The 18,118-nt window shown below is 42.2% G+C and overlaps 1 protein-coding gene across 1 annotated transcript in view; it reads right to left on the reverse strand.

Annotated features, from left to right (window-relative positions):
* tbc1d12b (TBC1 domain family, member 12b) overlaps positions 1-18,118 on the reverse strand; it is a 94,691-nt gene that overhangs the window by 44,396 nt on the left and 32,177 nt on the right. The window contains exon 2 of the mRNA XM_043712454.2: positions 3,831-3,954. Coding sequence (XP_043568389.2) covers positions 3,831-3,954 — 124 coding nt within the window. The remainder of the gene's footprint in view (positions 1-3,830; positions 3,955-18,118) is intronic.

Below are 18,118 nucleotides of genomic sequence, written 5' to 3' on the forward strand. Positions count from 1 at the left end.
CCAGTGCTACGAGCTAGTGAGGGCAGGAACAGGAGGATAGAGCAGATGAATGTATGGCTGAGGAGCTGGTGTATGGGAGAAGGATTCACATTTTTGGATCATTGGAATCTCTTTTGGGGTAGAAGTGACCTGTACAAGGAGGACGGATTGCACCTAAATTGGAAGGGGACTAATATACTGGCAGGGAAATTTGCTAGAGCTGCTTGGGAGGATTTAAATTAGTGAGGTGGGGGGGGGGGACCCAGGGAGATAGTGAGGAAAAAGATCAATCTGAGACAGGTAAAGCTGAGAACAGAAGTGAGTCAAACAGTCAGGGCAGACAGGGACAAGGTAGGACTAATAAATTAAACTGCATTTATTTCAATACAAGGGGCCTAACAGGGAAGGCAGATGAACTCAGGGCATGGTTAAGAACATGGGACTGGGATATCATAGCAATTACGGAAACATGGCTCAGGGATGGGCAGGACTGGCAGCTGAATGTTCCAGGATACAAAATGCTACAGGAGGATAGAAAGGGAGGCAAAAGAGGGAGAGTGGCATTTTTGATAAGGGATAGCATTACAGCTGTGCTAAGGGAGGATATTCCCGGAAATACATCCAGGGAAGTTATTTGGGTGGAATTGAGAAATAAGAAAGGGATGATCACCTTATTGGGATTGTACTATAGACCCCCGAATAGTCAGAGGGAAATTGAGGAACAAACTTGTAAGGAGAACTCAGCTATCTGTAAGAATAATAGGGTGGTTATGGTAGGGGATTTTAACTTTCCAAACATCAACTGGGACTGCCATAGTGTTAAAGGTTTAGATGGAGAGGAATTTGTTAAGTGTGTACAAGACAATTTTCTGATTCAGTATGTGGATGTACCTACTAGAGAAGGTGCAAAACTTGACCTACTCTTGGGAAATAAGGCAGGGCAGGTGACTGAGGTGTCAGTGGGGGAGCACTTTGGGACCAGTGACCATAATTCTATTCATTTTAAAATAGTGATGGAAAAGGATAGACCAGATCTAAAAGTTGAAGTTCTAAATTGGAGAAAGGCTAATTTTGACAGTATTAGGCAAGAACTTTCAAAAGCTGATTGGAGGCAGATGTTCACAGGTAAAGGGACGGCTGGAAAATGGGAAGCCTTCAGAAATGAGATAACAAGAATCCAGAGAAAGTATATTCCTGTCAAGGTGAAAGGGAAGGCTGGTAACTATAGGGAATGCTGGACGACTAAAGAAATTGAGGATTTGGTTAAGAAAAAGGAAGCATATGTCAGGTACAGATAGGATAGATCGAGTGAATCCTTAGAAGAGTATAAAGGAAGTAGGAGTATACTTAAGAGGGAAATCAGGAGGGCAAAACGGGGACATGAGATAGCTTCGACAAATAGAATTAAGGAGAATCCAAAGAGGTTTTACAAATATATTAAGGACAAAAGGGTAACTAGGGAGAGAATAGGGCCCCTCAAAGATCAAGGAGAAAGTGAGGTCTGCAGACGCTGGAGATCAAAGCTGAAACTTTATTGCTGGAACAGCACAGCAGGTCAGGCAGCATCTAGGGAACAGAAGATTCGACGTTTCGGGCCCTTCCTGAAGAAGGGCATGTGCCCGAAACGTCGAATCTTCTGTTCCCTAGATGCTGCCTGACCGCTGTGCTGTTCCAGCAATAAAGTTTCAGCAACCCCTCAAAGATCAGCAAGGCAGCCTTTGTGTGGAGCCACAGAAAATGGGGGAGATACTAAATGAATATTTTGCATCAGTATTTACTGTGGAAAAGGATATGGAAGATATAGACTGTAGGGAAATAGATGGCGACATCTTGCAAAATGTCCAGATTACAGAGGAGGAAGTGCTGAATGTCTTGAAACGGTTAAAAGGTGGATAAATCCCCAGGACTTGATCCCGAGAACTCTGTGGGAAGCTAGAGAAGTGATTGCTGGGCCTCTTGCTGAGATAATTGTATCAGCAATAGTCACAGGTGAGGTGCCGGAAGACTGGAGGTTGGCAAACGTGGTGCCACTGTTTAAGAAGGGTGGTAAGGACAAGCCAGGGAACTATAGACCAGTGAGCCTGACCTCGGTGGTGGGCAAGTAGTTGAGGGAATCCTGAGGGACAGGATGCCCATGTATTTGGAAAGGCAAGGACTGATTAGGGATAGTCAATAGGCTTTGTGCGTGGGAAATCATGTCTCACAAACTTGATTGAGTTTTTTGATGAAGTAACAAAGATGATTGAGGAGGGCAGAGCAGTTGATGTGATCTATATGGACTTCAGTAAGGCGTTCGACAAGGTTCCCCATGGGAGACTGATTAGCAAGGTTAGATCTCATGGAATACAGGGAGAACTAGCCAGTTGGATACAGAACTGGCTCAAAGGTAGAAGACAGAGGGTTGTTTTTCAGACTGGAGGCCTGTGACCAGTGAAGTGCCACAAGGATCGGTGCTGGGGCCTCTACTTTTTGTCATTTACATAAATGATTTGGATGCGAGCATAGAGGTACAGTTACTAAGTTTGCAGATGACACCAAAATTGGAGGTGTAGTGGACAGCGAAGAGGGTTACCTCAGATTACAACTGGATCTGGACCAGATGGGCCAATGGGCTAGAAATGGCAGATGGAGTTTAATTTAGATAAATGTGAGGTGCTGCATTTTGGGAAAGCAAATCTTAGCAGGACTTATGCACTTAATGGTAAGGTCCTGGGGAGTGTTGCTGAACAAAGAAACCTTGGAGTGCAGGTTCATAGCTCCTTGAAAGTGGAGTTGCAGGTAGATAGGATAGTGAAGGCAGCATTTGGTATGCTTTCCTTTATTGGTCAGAGTATCGAGTACAGGAGTTGGGAGGTCATGTTGCGGCTGTACACGACATTGGTTACGCCACTGTTGGAATATTGCGTGCAATTCTGGTCTCCTTCCTATCGAAAAGATGTTGTGAAACTTGAAAGGGTTCAGAAAAGATTTACAAGGATGTTGCCAGGGTTGGAGGATCTGAGCTACAGGGCGAGGCTGAACAGACTGGCGCTGTTTTCCCTGGAGCGAAGGCTGAGGGGGTGACCTTATAGAGGTTTACAAAATTATGAGGGGCATCGATAGGATAAATAGACAAAGTCTTTTCCCTGGGGTCGGGGAGTCCAGAACTAGAGGGCATACGTTTAGGGTGAGAGGGGAAAGATATAAAAGAGACCTTAGGGGCAACTTTTTCATAGAGGGTGGTACGTGTATGGAATGAGCTGCCAGAGGAAGCAGTGGAAGCTGGTACAATTGCAACACTTAAGAGGCATTTGGATGGGTATATGAATAGGAAGGGTTTGGATGGATATGGGCTGGGTGCTGGCAGGTGGGACTAGATTGGGTTGGGATATCTTGTCGGAATGGACAGGTTGGACTGAAGGGTCTGTTTCTATGCTGTATATCTCTATGACTAAGTGCAACACAGGATTACAAAAAAAGCTAAAAAGTGTTATTGGAATCAATGGAATTCAATTTCTATCATTTCCTCAGCAATGATCTTTTTAGATACATGTCAGATTCTGCAGTTTGTTTCTACTTCCCTCAATAACTTGCAATGTTTTTGCAGAAGTCAAATCTGCAATTTAAACTTTTTCGGCTTTGTTTTTAAACCAGCAGCAACTTATTACCAAAGTTTTTAAAACGTTCGATGTTAGTCTCATTCAATATTTTTCAATCACATTTGTCATTGCAATGGCAGAACACATTGTCATAAAGCCAACAGGTCACCGAAAATCTAACAAACATATCGTTGGGGAAACAGAACACCATGTTCAATCTAAACAGGTACAGTATGCGAAGTGAATTTGGTGCACAATTTTTAAAAAGTATACCTGCTGTATCGTTTTGGAATCCTTCTGTGAATTTTCTCTTGGTGGAATTTTCCCAAATAGCTTCCAGCCAGGAGCACTGAAAGCAGAAGGAATAGGTTCCTTTGCCCTCTTGCTAAAGAAATTCCTAAGAAACAAGAGCAATGAAACACTGATCAGAGATTACTTTTGCTTTGCAAAATTACCAGTGATTTCAGATTTTTTCTATATTAACAAAAACAAGACAAAAATCAAACTGTTTCAACACTTTAATATCAGAGCTTTTGTATCCTACAAGTCATAAATAATGGAGCTCCATTCATATATGCCTTTGACACTGCCTTTGCATTGTATAAAAACACATGTAATGTCACTTAATGGTTTAAATCATACAATTAAGTAAACATGAAAACTGTCACACCTTTGACAACTGTAGGAGTGGACATAGAACAGGAAAAAGCAAACTAATAGTTCAAATCAAAGAGTGTCACTTGGATATAGATCAATTAACACACAGTTAAGATTCTCATGCAAAGAGCAGTAACTTTGTACAGCCAGTGTCAATGAAGTACAAATTCAAATGTATTTGCATGTGAATTTGAAAGGACATTACATTTCTGATCAGGATTAAAACTTACAGTTGAAAAAGTAGATTAAGAAAAAGTCTACAGAAAAAGAATAAATGTTATCTTAGCAACTACAGACCTTACATAGGTGGAGACCTACAGAGTTCATGAGAAGTTCCAATATTTTCAATGCAGCTACAGTAACAGAGCATATTTTGAGTTCACTATTGTACATGTTTAAAATTACTAGACTTTAACAATGTTAATACTGCTGTGATTGTATTCAATTCTAATGTACTCTGCCTTCATTTAAGCATCAGGCTCGCAAACCTTCTTGCACAAGGTGAAACCTTCTTACTTTTAATGCTAATGTTTATAATTTAAAAGTTAAGATTTTGTTTTATGCATAGATTTGGCTTAATCATGATGTTGCAAAATGCATTTCTCAACTCTTCATGAAGTAGTCCCATCAATACCGTCTAGACAAATATAAACTTCAATTCAACAAGCTGCCATTATATAATCGATTCATTCTCGGCACGTCATCACCTTCACAACAGGACAAAGCTGGAATAAAACAAGTATGCCAAGTAACCATGCAACTCTAATTGCTATGCCTCATTTAATTGGATTATAGGTCATCCCTTCGGTTGTTATTCAGCTATTGACACTTTACTCATACCATCTAACACCAGAGGTCACCCGCAGAGAATTATTTGACATTCCACTCACACCATTTGTATGATCTTTTCATCTCTCTGCCCATAAATTGTGTTGTGCTTCTCTCACTTCACCCGATGAAGGACCAACGCTTCAAAAACTTGTGATTTTGAATAAACCTATTGGACTAGAACCTGGTGTCGTGGGATTTCTGACTTTGTCCACGCCAGTCCAACATCATGACTCTCAGATAACACAGATTGCACACACTGCCAGCTATTGAACAATGACAGCCACACCACCTAAGCACATTGCACAACACTCACTGGCATCCGGCTGACACACTCCCTCACAATTAGTCAGTATTCACACTAGAAAAAGACAATGTGGTCGAGAAGAACACAGATACAGGCTTCCAGACTAGACGGGATTGAGGTTCACAAGGAGGTGGCGTTAGAAATTCTGGAAGGTGTGAAAATAGATAAATCCCACGGGCCAGATGGGATTTATTTCTGGGAAGCCAGGGAGGAGATTGCTGAGCCTTTGGCTTTGATTTTACATCATCATTGTCTACAGGAAAAGCACAAGAATGGAGGTTGGCAAATGTTGCCCTCTTGTTCAAGAAGGGGAGTAGAGACAACCCTGGTAATTATAGGTACTTGGAGTATTGCGCACAGTTCTGGTCACCGCATTAAAGGAAGGATGTGGAAGCTTTGGAAAGGGTGCAGAGGAGATTTACTAGGACATTGCCTGGTATAAAGGGAAGGTCTTATGTGAAAAAGCTGAGGCACGAGGGGTTGTTTTCATTAGAGAGAAAATAGACTTAATTGAGATATAAGATAATCAGATACTTAGATAGGGTGGACAGTGAGAGCCTTTTTCCTTGGATAGTGATGGCTAGCACAAGGGGACATAGAGGTAGTTTCTTCACTTTAAGATGTTCAGTTACTCCATCTTTGATTATAGACTCTAACAATTTCTCACCAGAAATGTTAGGTTAGCTGGTCTATAATTCTAACTTTCACCTTTAAACTTCTTAAAAAGCAATTTTGCCATACCAGAAGGACATCTCCTGTATCTAGGGAACTTTAAAATTACCACCAATCATAACAGCACAGAAAACAGCACTGAGTAGTAGGGGCATGGAACGTCCTGCCTGCATCAATCGTAGACTCAGCAACTTTAAAGGGTATTTAAATGGTCATTGTATAAACATATGGATGAAAATGGAAGTGTAGCCTAGATGGGTTTCAGAATGGCTCCACGGTCAGCGCAACATCGGGGGTTGAAGGGCCTGTACTGCGCTGTGATGTTATATGTTCTATATGTAACTCAACTCCAAAAATAATGACAAAAACTATCAAACTTGGTTGTTTAGTTAATTTAACATTTGAATGCAGACTCTTCCAGTTTTGCAACAATGTTCTCAAAACTAAGAAATAAAATGTCCCACTGTCAATTTTTATTATTCATTTTTAGTTGTGAACTTGCGTATAGCCCATTCCCCAAATGTCCTTGAGACATTGGTGGTGAGCCATATTCTTGAACCAGTGCAGTCCATATAATGTAAATAATCAAACTGTTAGGAACAGTTTCAGGATTTTAATCCAGCAACATTTCCCAAACACGGTGAAGAGTAAAACAAGGTGATGCTCAGCACCTTTCTCTACTCCCTTTTTGGTCATTCTATTCTACTATCCCAGGATTGTCTCTGTTATAGACCAGGTAGCAGCATGGCCAAATGTCGATCCTCCATCACTGCACTTAGTAGAAACTGACAAATAGTAACACATCAATAGCTATTAAATGTGAACTGCAACCAAAACAAAAAGCAAAAGCTTGTTATAGACTAAATTATATGATAACTAATGGAGAGAATCAAATACTTGTATTGGTTTCGTTTAGCAATAGGAAAACCTTTCAGTTCCATAAAAACATCTCATATACTCTTTAATCTCAAATTAGAGAAACCACAAATTACTCTGCAGAACCTCACCCACTATTTAAACATTCACTTTCAGAACAGAACTTGCACATACTAATTTCCAATTCCCTTTTCTCACCCAAGTCCATTAATGTGTTGTCTCAATCCTTCGTCAAATTCCACGTTCAAATCCTTTCAAACAAGTTATCACCCTACCCTAGTTCCAAAACTACTTGTATGAAAATACACTCCAACTCTGAAGTTCATGCAGTTCTCCTAAAGCCCGGAGTTTGACAATTTTAATGTAGTTAACCACACTCCCTTCCTCCAAGGCCTCAGCATATTTGTAGTGGAACTTGGAGCAGAACTTGCCTAGTTTTATTTCTAATTATATTCTACATAATCATAGCATGATGATCAAAACATTGGCTTCTTCTCCTCACCCTTAACTGCAAACCCTGTTGACATTCTATTTTACTAATTTATCTATTGCCCCAGGGGACATCATCCTTCTCATGATTGCACCGCTCTTGCCAGGACAACCTGTCCAACATCCAGAACTGTATGAGCAGAAATTTCCTCCAGTTACTTATCAACACAATCTTCCACAAACAGCACTCTAACTGTATCCATTGATCTCCCTGGCAATAGTCGAAGGCTAAACCTAAATTCTTGTAACCTTGGGAGTCATGAAATTATTTTCTCAGCATGGCTGGATCCAAGCCATCAAATTTATTGCTTATTCATGCTTCTACCTCTAAGATCAGTCTTCCCTTTCTCAGCTCACATCATCAATACCTTGGTTAGCTTCAGACTTGACTTTTCCAGGCAAATTCTCTCCCCCGTAAACTTGATGTCATTCAAAACCTTGCCTCATGCCAATTTGATCATCTATCACTTCCATGCTCAATGAGCGCCCAATCAGGCAACTCTTCAATGTTAAAAACTTGATACTTATTTCAAGCATCTCCACTGCCTCGTCCTTACCCAGTTCTGTATAATGCCCTCCAGTTCCAGAGTCTTGGTGCTACATGTACTTATCTAATTCTGATCTTAAGCATGTCCAGTTTTAATTCCATGCCTTCAGCTGTCAAAGCACTAAGCTGTGCAAATCCCTCCCTAAGCTTCTCTGGCTTTCCATTTTTTAAATCTTTAACCTTACTTTTTGACCAGGCTTTTCATCCAATGTATTTGTCGAAATATGGTTTTACATAACATCAGATTGTTTTATAATGCTCATGAAGTACTTTGCAGTGTTTTATGTTAAAGACTCGACATGAATACAAGTTGCAATCACTTTGAATTCAATGTGTGCCAGATTTGACTAAAATACTAGCATATTATCTAAATGCAAGGGGTTGCAAAACTTAGAGATGCAGAAAGATGTGGGTGCACATGTTTGTATGCAGGTATAGTAAATGATCAGGAAAGCTAACTGAATGCTCTGCCTTAATGCAGAGGAATTGAATGCAAGAGAAGGGAGATTTTCCATTAATTAAGAAGAGCATTGGTGAGACCATATCTGGAGTCCTGTGTCCAACACTTACTGAATGTGGAATGAGCAAACCGCCTTATGAGGAAAGGCTAGATATGCTAGGCTAGTACCCTCTGTGGTTTAGAAGAATCTAGAGCAACATAATTGACACAAAACTGAGAGGACTTGACCAAATGGAAATTATGGGAGAATCGAGCATGGTTTTTTCGGGGGGGGGGGGGGGGAAAGAGAGAGAGCTGTCACAGTTTAGAATAAGACATCATCCATTTAAGACAGAGACAATGTAAAAAACAATTGAGTATCTTTGGAATTGCCTTTCTCAAAGGGCAGGGAATTGAATATTTCAGCATTTTTAAGGCAAAGATAGATAGATAATTGATAACCAAGAGGACGAAAGATTTTAGGGGGTATGCAGGAATGAAGAGATTAAGCTAAAAATCACATCAGCCACAATCGTAAAGAAAGGTAGAGTAAGCTCAAAAGGCCAAGTTGCCTACTCTAGTTCACATGTTCGTAGACCAGTTAATTTCCAGCATGAAGTCTTTAGCAGTAAAACTGCAGGCATTTACTGATTGCCAAAACTAATTTTCAACAGGTGGAAACACTTCTATTTTGCAAAGCTGTATTTTCTGACTGCATGGGATTAACAAAAACAATCTGCAGCAATATGGTCCTATCCTACTCATGCTTAGAACTGAACACACTATCTTTCTTTCCACAAAGTAGAGTTGTTTGTTACATTTGAAGAAATTTTGAAGTTATCAGCTAGGACCCAGACTTTTGTCGAGAACTGAATTTGTAAATTCAGCTTTCAGTACAGTATATAATTTGATTTTAATTGCTCCAGTATTCATGTCCATGGTTTCATCTGTCAAGGCACCAAAACTTCAGATTACACTCTCCAAACCTCCCGTCTCTTGTCAGATGCTCAAAGACTCCTCCTTAAAATGTTTTTGTTAATCTGAACTATCTTCTTCTAGATTGGTGTTAAACTTTACGTAATATACTTGCGAAACACTTTAGGATGTCTTATTACATTAAATAAGCTATGTAAATTAAACTGATTATAGTGTCAAAGTCATAGGGTTGTACAGCATGGAAACAGACCCTTCGGCCAATTTGCCCATGCCCACCAGATATCCTAAATTAATCTAATCCCATTTTGTCAGCATTTGGCCTACATCTGTCCAAATCCTTCCTATTCATATACCCATCCAGATGCCTTTTAAATGTTGTAATTGTATAGCCTTCACCACTTTTTCTGGCAGCTTATTCCATACACACCACCGTCTGCATGAAAATGTTAGCCATTTGGGCCCTTTTATATCTTTTCCCTCATCTTAAACCTTTGCCCATCCAATTAAGGTCCCTTTGAGGTGACCTTCTTCACTATTCACATTCAAATTATTTACATAAATGATAAAAAGCAGGGGACCCAACACCAATCCTTGCAGCACACTGTTGGTCACAGGCCTAGAGTCCAAAAAACCAATACGTTCCATCTCCTACCTTCAAGCTAATTTTTAATTCGAATGGTTAGTTATCCCTGGATTCCACGTGATCTACCCTTGCTAACCAGTTCTACCATGTAGAACCTTGTTGAATACCTTGACATCCATACAGATAAGATCCACTACTCTCTTCAATCTCATCAATTCTCCAAAAAAAAACCTCAAATCAGGTTAGTGAGACATGAATGCCCACACAAAGCCGTGTTGACTATCCCTAACCATGCCTTGCCTTTCCAAATACATGTAGATCCTGTTCCTCAATTTCCCTCCAACTTACCCACCACTGACATCAGGCTCACAGATCTATACTTCCCCAGTTTTTCCTTCCACTTTTCTTAAATACTGGCAGGAATATTAGCCACCCTCTAGTCTCCCAGCACCTCACCCATGGCTATCGATGATACAAGTATCTCTGTGAGAGGCCCAGTAATCGCTACCCTAGCTTCCCACAAAGTTCTGGGATACACTTGATAAGGTTTTGGGGATTTATCCACCTTTATGCACCATCACCTCTGTAATATGGACACTTTTCAGATATCACTATTTCTCCAAGCTCTCTAGCTCTACTTCCTTCTCCACAGTAAATACTGATGCTAAATACTCATTTAGTATCTCACCCATCTCCTGTGGTTCCACACTTAAGATGGCCTTATTGACCTTTAAAGGGGGCTTATTCCCTCCCTCGTCACTCTTCCACTCCTAATGCATTTGTATCATCTCCCTGTATTCTCCTTAACCAGATTTGCCAAAGCTCTCATGTCTCCTTTTTGCCATTCTTTGTTAAATCAGAAAGATGAACATTCACATTACATTTAGGTGTAAATAAATAGTACTTGAGGGTCAAAATGAGCACATAATTGCAACTTACTTGTTCTGAAGGATATTTTAAAAAGGTGTAAAGATCCAGATAGCATATTGGCCCAATTTTTCATCTTTAGAATCTTATTTAGATCATCTCAGGCAATTGGGTTCAAGTTCTCTTTGGTAGAAATCTCATTCATATAAAATTCAAACGTCAAGATAATTTTATTTTAAATGGGTAATGTTTTTGATGGACTAATAGTTGTGCTTGATTTGGGCCTAAATGATTGCTGCAATGGAATAAAGTAGAATTCAACACTTAAAAAAAGCTAATTCCTGCTAATATATTCATTTCAATATTACAAACTATACGTGATACGTTCCACCTAACAAAACAAAGCATGAATTAACAACAAGACTTCACTTGATATCCTTTAGTATCACTCAAAACAACTGGAATCTCAAATAATTGTCGGAATAGCCTTCTTGAATATCATTGCTGGGACCTTCCTTACTTTAGTCATCATGTTGGTTTTATTGACAGCTTCGATATCATCACTCCACAAGGAATTAATCAGAGTTCTGATGAGTGCAACTGACATGCCACATTTTGGAAATGTTATTTTGGTAATGTCAGGATCAAATTCATTTCACATTTCTATGACTCATTGACAAAGTTGTTTGTGAGGATGTTCGTACTCCTGCCAAGCGATTTCTTTTGCATCTTCCAACATTTATAGTTTTTCCACATTTTTCAGATATTGTCTTGAGAAGTTCATGCCTCCAAGGGCTGAATGCCAATTCAGTGTTGGCTGATCTTACATCACAAACTACATTTTGAAAGTTGGGATTCAAACGTGCTCCAGACAAGCAAATCTTTTTCTATGTAGAACTTAGCCGGGTTTCAAACTTTGAGGCATTTCTTGAAATTGCCTTTATTCACCCAACCCCTCTTGTGAATATGGATGACAACACTTTTCTGAAATTCCTCTTTGGGAAAGCTGTGTGCTTAAATAATACAATTAGCTTTAATTTTGTGCATTTGCCAAACTTCACACAATTATTGCTAAACACAGGTGGAGGGACAGGTAGTGTTGAGGAAACGAAGACTGAAGGAGGACTTAAATAGTACCAGAAAGTGGGCAAAGTAGTGGCACATGGAATTCAATATTGGCAAGTGTGAAGTTATGCATTTTGGTGGGAAGAATAGAGATTAGGCTTTTTTCTAAAGGGGGAAGACAGACTTTGGGAACCTGAACCACAAAAGGATTTAAGAGTTCATGTTCAAGATTTTCTTACTTACTGTACTAACTACTGGATTGCAATTAATAATCACATTGTTTGATTCCTGAAAAACAAATGTTGATTTTTAAACATATGTTGGTTCAATTAGAGAAATTAAGGTGGCAAATGCAATGCATTAATTTCATGAGGGCAAGAATACAAGAGCAGGGATGCGCTGTTGTACAAAGCTCTGGTCAGACTGCATATGAAATATCGAGAGCAGTTTATTACCCCAACTTAAAGCAAGAATGCGTTGGAAGGGGTACAGAGATGGTTTGCAAGAATAATCGCGATATGAAGAGCCTGTCATATGAGGAGCAGTTGAGGACTCGGGACTGATGGGAGTGAAAAAGGATGGCCGGGAGGGGGGGGGGGGGGGGTTTCTCACAAACTTAGAATAGCAAGGGACCAGGATAGAGCAGACATGAAAAACTTTTCCACTGGTTACAGAGACTAGGACCAGAGAGCACAACCTTAGAATGAAGGGTTGATCCTTTACAAATGAGATGTGGAGGAATTCCTTCAGCCAAAGGTGATGAATCTGTAAATCATTGCCATAGAAGGCTGTGGAGGCTGAATAATTAACTGTCTTTAAAGGTTCTTATTTGGGAAAGGGATCAAGGGTGAGGGGTTAAGGCAAAATGGGGCTGAGAAAGATCAGTCATGATTGAATGATGAATAGACCTGATGAGTTGAATGGGAGGAGAAAGTGAGGACTGCAGATGCTGGAGATCAGAGCTGGAAATGTGTTGCTGGAAAAGCGCAGGTCAGGCAGCATCCAAGGAACAGGAGAATCGACGTTTCGGGCATAAGCCCTTCTTCAGGAATGAGGAAAGTGTGTCCAGCAGGCTAAGATAAAAGGTAGGAGGAGGGACTTGGGGGAGGGGCGTTGGAAATGCGATAGGTGGAAGGAGGTCAAGGTGAGGGTGATAGGCCGGAGTGGGGTGGGGGCGGAGAGGTCAGGAAGAAGATTGCAGGTTAGGAAGGTGGTGCTGAGTTCGAGGGATTTGACTGAGACAAGGTGGGGGGGGTGGGGGGGGGGGGGGGGAAAGAGAGAGGAGGAGGGGAAATGAGGAAACTGGAGAAATCTGAGTTCATCCCTTGTGGTTGGAGGGTTCCCAGGCGGAAGATGAGGCGCTCTTCCTCCAACCGTCATGTTGCCATGGTTTGGCGATGGAGGAGTCCAAGGACCTGCATGTCCTTGGTGGAGTGGGAGGGGGAGTTGAAGTGTTGAGTCATGGGATGGTTGGGTTGTTTGTTCCGGGTGTCCCAGGAGGTGTTCTCTGAAACATTCCGCAAGTAGGCGATCTGTCTCCCCAATATAGAGGAGGCCACATCGGGTGCAGCGGATGCAATAGATGATGAGTGTGGAGGTGCAGGTGAATTTGTGGCGGATATGGAAGTATCCCTTGGGGCCTTGGAGGGAAGTAAGGGGGGAGGTGTTGGCGCAAGTTTTGCATTTCTTGCGGTTGCAGGGGAAGGTGCTGGGAGTGGAGGTTGGGTTGCTGGGGTGTGTGGACCTGACGAGGGAGTCACTGAGGGAGTGGTCTTTTCGGAACACTGATGAGAGGGGAGGGAAATATATCCCTGGTGGTCGGGTCCGTTTGGAGGTGGCGGAAATGACGGCGGATGGTCCGCTATACATGGAGGTTGGTGGGGTGGTAGGTGAGGACCAGTGGGATTCTGTCCTGGTGGCGGTTGGAGGGGCGGGGCTCAAGGGCGGAGGAGCGGGAAGGTGGAAGAGATGCGGTGGAGGGCATCGTCGATAACATCTGGGGGGAAATTGTGGTCTTTGAAGGAGGCCATCTGGGTTGTACGGATTTGGAACTGGTCCTCCTGGGAGCAGATGCGGCGAAGACGAAGGAATTGGGAATATGGGATGGCGTTTTTACAGGGGGCAGGGTGGGAGGAGGTGTAGTCTAGGTAGCTGTGGGAGTCGGTCGGTTTATAGTAAATGTCCGTGTTGATTCGGTCGCCCAAGATAGAAATGGAAAGGTCTAGGAAGGGGAGGGAGGAGTCTGAGACGGTCCAGGTGAATTTAAGGTCGGGGTGGAAGGTGTTGGTAAAGTGGATGAACTATTCAACCTCCTCGTGGGAGCACGAGGCAGCGCCGATACAGTCATCGATGTAGCGGAGGAAAAGGTGGGGGATGGTGCCAGTGTAGCTGCGGAAGATGGACTGTTCCACATATCCTACGAAGAGGCAGACATAGCTGGGGCCCATGCGGGTGCCCATGGCTACTCCTTTGGTTTGGAGGAAGTGGGAGGATTGGAAAGAGAAGTTGTTCAGGGCGAGGACCAGTTCAGTCAGTCGAAGGAGAGGGTCAGTGAAAGGGTACTGGTTGGTACGGCGGGAAAGAAAGAAGCGGAGGGCTTTGAGTCCTTCGTGATGGGGGATGGAGGTGTACAGGGATTGGATGTCCATGGTGAAGATAAGGTGTTGGGGACCGGGGAAGCGAAAATCACGGAGGAGGTGGAGGGCGTGGGTGGTGTCCCGAAAGTAGGTGGGGAGTTCTTGGACTGAGGGGGACAGGACCGGTGTCGAGGTATGCAGAGATGAGTTCGGTGGGGCAGGAGCAGGCTGAGACAATGGGTCGGCCGGGGCAGTCAGGTTTGTGGATTTTGGGCAGGAGGTAGAAACGGACAGTGCGGTGTTGTGGGACTATGAGGTTGGAGGCAGTGGATGGGAGATCCCCTGAGGTGATGAGGATATGGACGGTCTGGGAGATGATGGTTTGGTGGTGGAAGGTGGGGTCATGATCAAGGAGGCAGTAGGAGGAGGTGTCCATGAGCTGGCGTTTAGCCTCAGCGGTGTAAAGGTCGGTGCGCCAAACTACTACCGCACATCCCTTGTCTGCTGGTTTGAACTGAGGTTGGGGTTGGAACGGAGAGAGTGGAGAGCTGCATGTTCCGAGGGCGAGGTGTTGGAGTTGGTGAGAGGGGTGGAGAAGTTGAGGCGGTTAATGTCACGGCGACAGTTGGCTATGAAGAGATCGAGGGCAGGTAAGAGGCCAGCGCGGGGTGTCCAGGTGGATGGGGTATGTTGGAGGCAGGAGAAGGGGTCATCAGAGGGTGGGAGAGAATCTTGGTTGAAGTAGTAGGCACGGAGGCGAAGGAAGAATTGTTCGATGTCACGCCGCGTGTTGAACTCGTTGATACGAGAGCGTAGGGGAATGAAGGTGAGGCCTCTGCTGAGGACTGATCTTTCATCCTCAGAGGGGTAGTTCTGGAGGGATGGTGAAAACACGGCAGGGCTGGGAGTTAGGACCTGGTGTGGGGCTGGAACTGGGAGTGGGGGTGGGGTTAGGCGTGGGGCGGGGGATGAGTTGAATGGCCTAATTCTGCTGCTACATCTTATGGTCTTCAGGTTCTAACACAACACCCCATTACAAGAATAGTGTTTTTTCCTCCACTAACCTTGTTAATCATGAAGGTATTGGGATAAATCACATGATGCACATTAGTCTTGTCATTTGGCTGGGAGATTGTTGTGGAGAATTGACAGTGTGAAAACCTAAACATTCTCATGCCTGCTTGGTGAACCGTAGTAATTACCAGTTCGTGATTTATATTTGATCCCTGAAAAACTAAGGCTAATATTTACACAAATATGTAACAGGCCTAGCAAGAGATCAGTTAAAGTTTTGATGCAAAGCTTTGATCAGCACAAAATGTTAACCTATGTTTCTCTTTTCAGATATTCAAGCCAGCTGCACACTACAAACATTCGCAGTTTCCTTTACTGCTGTGTCATGAGAGAAATAAAATTTAGCAGCGCAATAGGCTGAAACTGTCAGAATTAGATGTCAATGTATATCGCTCTGGCAATGGGAAAATTCCTAAACTACATAGTCATACAGATGTACAGCATGGAAAGATCCCAACCTAATCTAGTACCATTTACCAGCACCCGGCCCATATCCAACGAAACCCTATATATTCATATACCACCCAGTTTCTAAATGTTCCAATTGTACCAGCCTCCACCACACTTCCTCTGGCAGCTCATTCCATACATGCACCACCCTCTACTTGAAAAAGTTGCCTCTTCGGTCCCTTTTATATCTTTCCCCTCTCACCCCAAAACCTATGACTTGTGGTTCTGGACTCCCTCACCTCAGGGAAGAGACTGTCTATTTATCCTATCCATGCCCCTCATGATTTTATAAACCTCCATAAGGTCACCCCTCAGCTTTCAACGCTCCAGGGAAAACTAGCTCCAACCTATTCAGCCTCTCCCTATAGCTGAAATCCTCCAACCTTGGCAACATCCATGTAAATCTTTTCTGAACCCTTTCAAGTTTCACAACATCCTTCCATTATGAGGGAGACCAGAATTGCACGCAATATTCAAAGAGGCCTAATCAACATCCTGTACAGTCACAAAATGACCTCCCAACTCCTGTACTCAATACTCTGACCAATAAAGGAAAGCATACCAAATGCCTTCTTCACTATCCTATCCACCTGCAATTCTACTCTCAAGGAGCTATGAACTTGCACTCCAAGGTCTCTTTGTTCAGGAACACTCCCTCGGATCTTACCATTAAGTGTACAAGTACTGCACGGATTTACTTTCCCAAAATGGAGCACCTTGCATTTATCTAAAGTAAACTCCATTTGCCACTCCTCAGCCCATTGGCTCATCTGCTCAAGATCCTGTTGTAATCTAAGGTAACCTTCTTCACTGTCCACTACACCTCCAATTTTGAAGTCATCTGCAAACTTACTAACTATACTTACGCTGTTCATATCCAAATCATTTATATAAATGATTAGTAGTGGACCCAGTACCGATCCTTGTGGCACTCCACTGGTCACAGGCGCCCACTCTGAAAAACAACTCTCCACCACCACCCTCTGTCTTCTACATTTGAGCCAGTTCTCAACATCTCAACAGGAGATCTGTAATTTTGTAAATGAACTAATAAAACAATATACAAGACTTGAAGTTGAAGAACAAAAGTGTTTCCTTCCTAATCATTAGGCAGTCTCAAAAAAATTAAATTTGGACAAAGTTTTCCTTGTGATGGGGCCAGTCAAGTGTGCTCTTCATTTTCAACATTTCTGTTTAGAATAAAAAAGCAATAGACATGCCAATTTCTTTTGCCTAATGAATAATTTCCACCCAAGAAAAATGCATAGATCACTTATGCCACAGTGCTTACTTAATTCATAGAAATAATTATCAAATCATTTATTTGTTCCCACATTGATTTCCTGTATTAGACGCTTTGTTTCCAAGCAGAATGTTTTTCATTCAGTGCTAGTATCTCACTTACTAGCAGGATAAGTTACAGTTTAAGTTAAGACTTTCAACCTTGAGATATATTGTATGTTGCACACTTAATTAAGTCATTAATCATTGATACATTCTTTTATTGGTTTCTCTCTAATACTTTCCACCACACAATTCCTTCATTTTAACTTCTCATGCCTTCTAATCTGTGAGCCATACTTTTTCTCATGGTCTCTCCATTTTCTCTGTTCATTCATGAGTTGAAGGTTGTTAACAAGGTCAACATTTATTGCTTATCCCTAATCACCCTCCAGAAGTCTAAACTGTTGCAGCCCATGTGGTCCAGGATTTTGAACCAGCAAAACCTGAGAGGTTTGGCATCATTAAGTAGTCAAAGACTTGAGTGGGTAGTTCGGGCTGGAATTTGGCAAGCTGAGTGGGGTCTCCTTGGAGTTCATCAAGAGAGAAACTACATGGTCTGTGACAATGGTTAAGAGAGTTTACAATATCTACTTTGTTTTACTTTAATTAAAAAGTTGAGTAATATTGAATACAAGAACACCAGAATATTTGACCCAAAACTGAATGATATTACCATATTCAAGCCACCTCTTCTTCACCCTAATTCATTAATTTGATTCCTGCAATGTTACACAACCAGTTTAACAGAAGGAATTTATTGTTTGTAAGGCTAGAGGTTACATGCTGCATTTCTTAGAGATTCTGCTCTTCATACACAAATGTTAATAAACACTTTAAATATTTAAGCTCACAATACATATTGCTGCCACCAGCACAAACTTTAATCAATAGACAATGCTCACATTTGAGTT

This window comes from Chiloscyllium plagiosum, unplaced genomic scaffold (assembly GCF_037043375.1).
Source record: "Chiloscyllium plagiosum isolate Xiang-an unplaced genomic scaffold, Cpla_swu_hap1 HiC_scaffold_22, whole genome shotgun sequence".
Lineage (NCBI taxonomy): Eukaryota > Metazoa > Chordata > Chondrichthyes > Orectolobiformes > Hemiscylliidae > Chiloscyllium > Chiloscyllium plagiosum.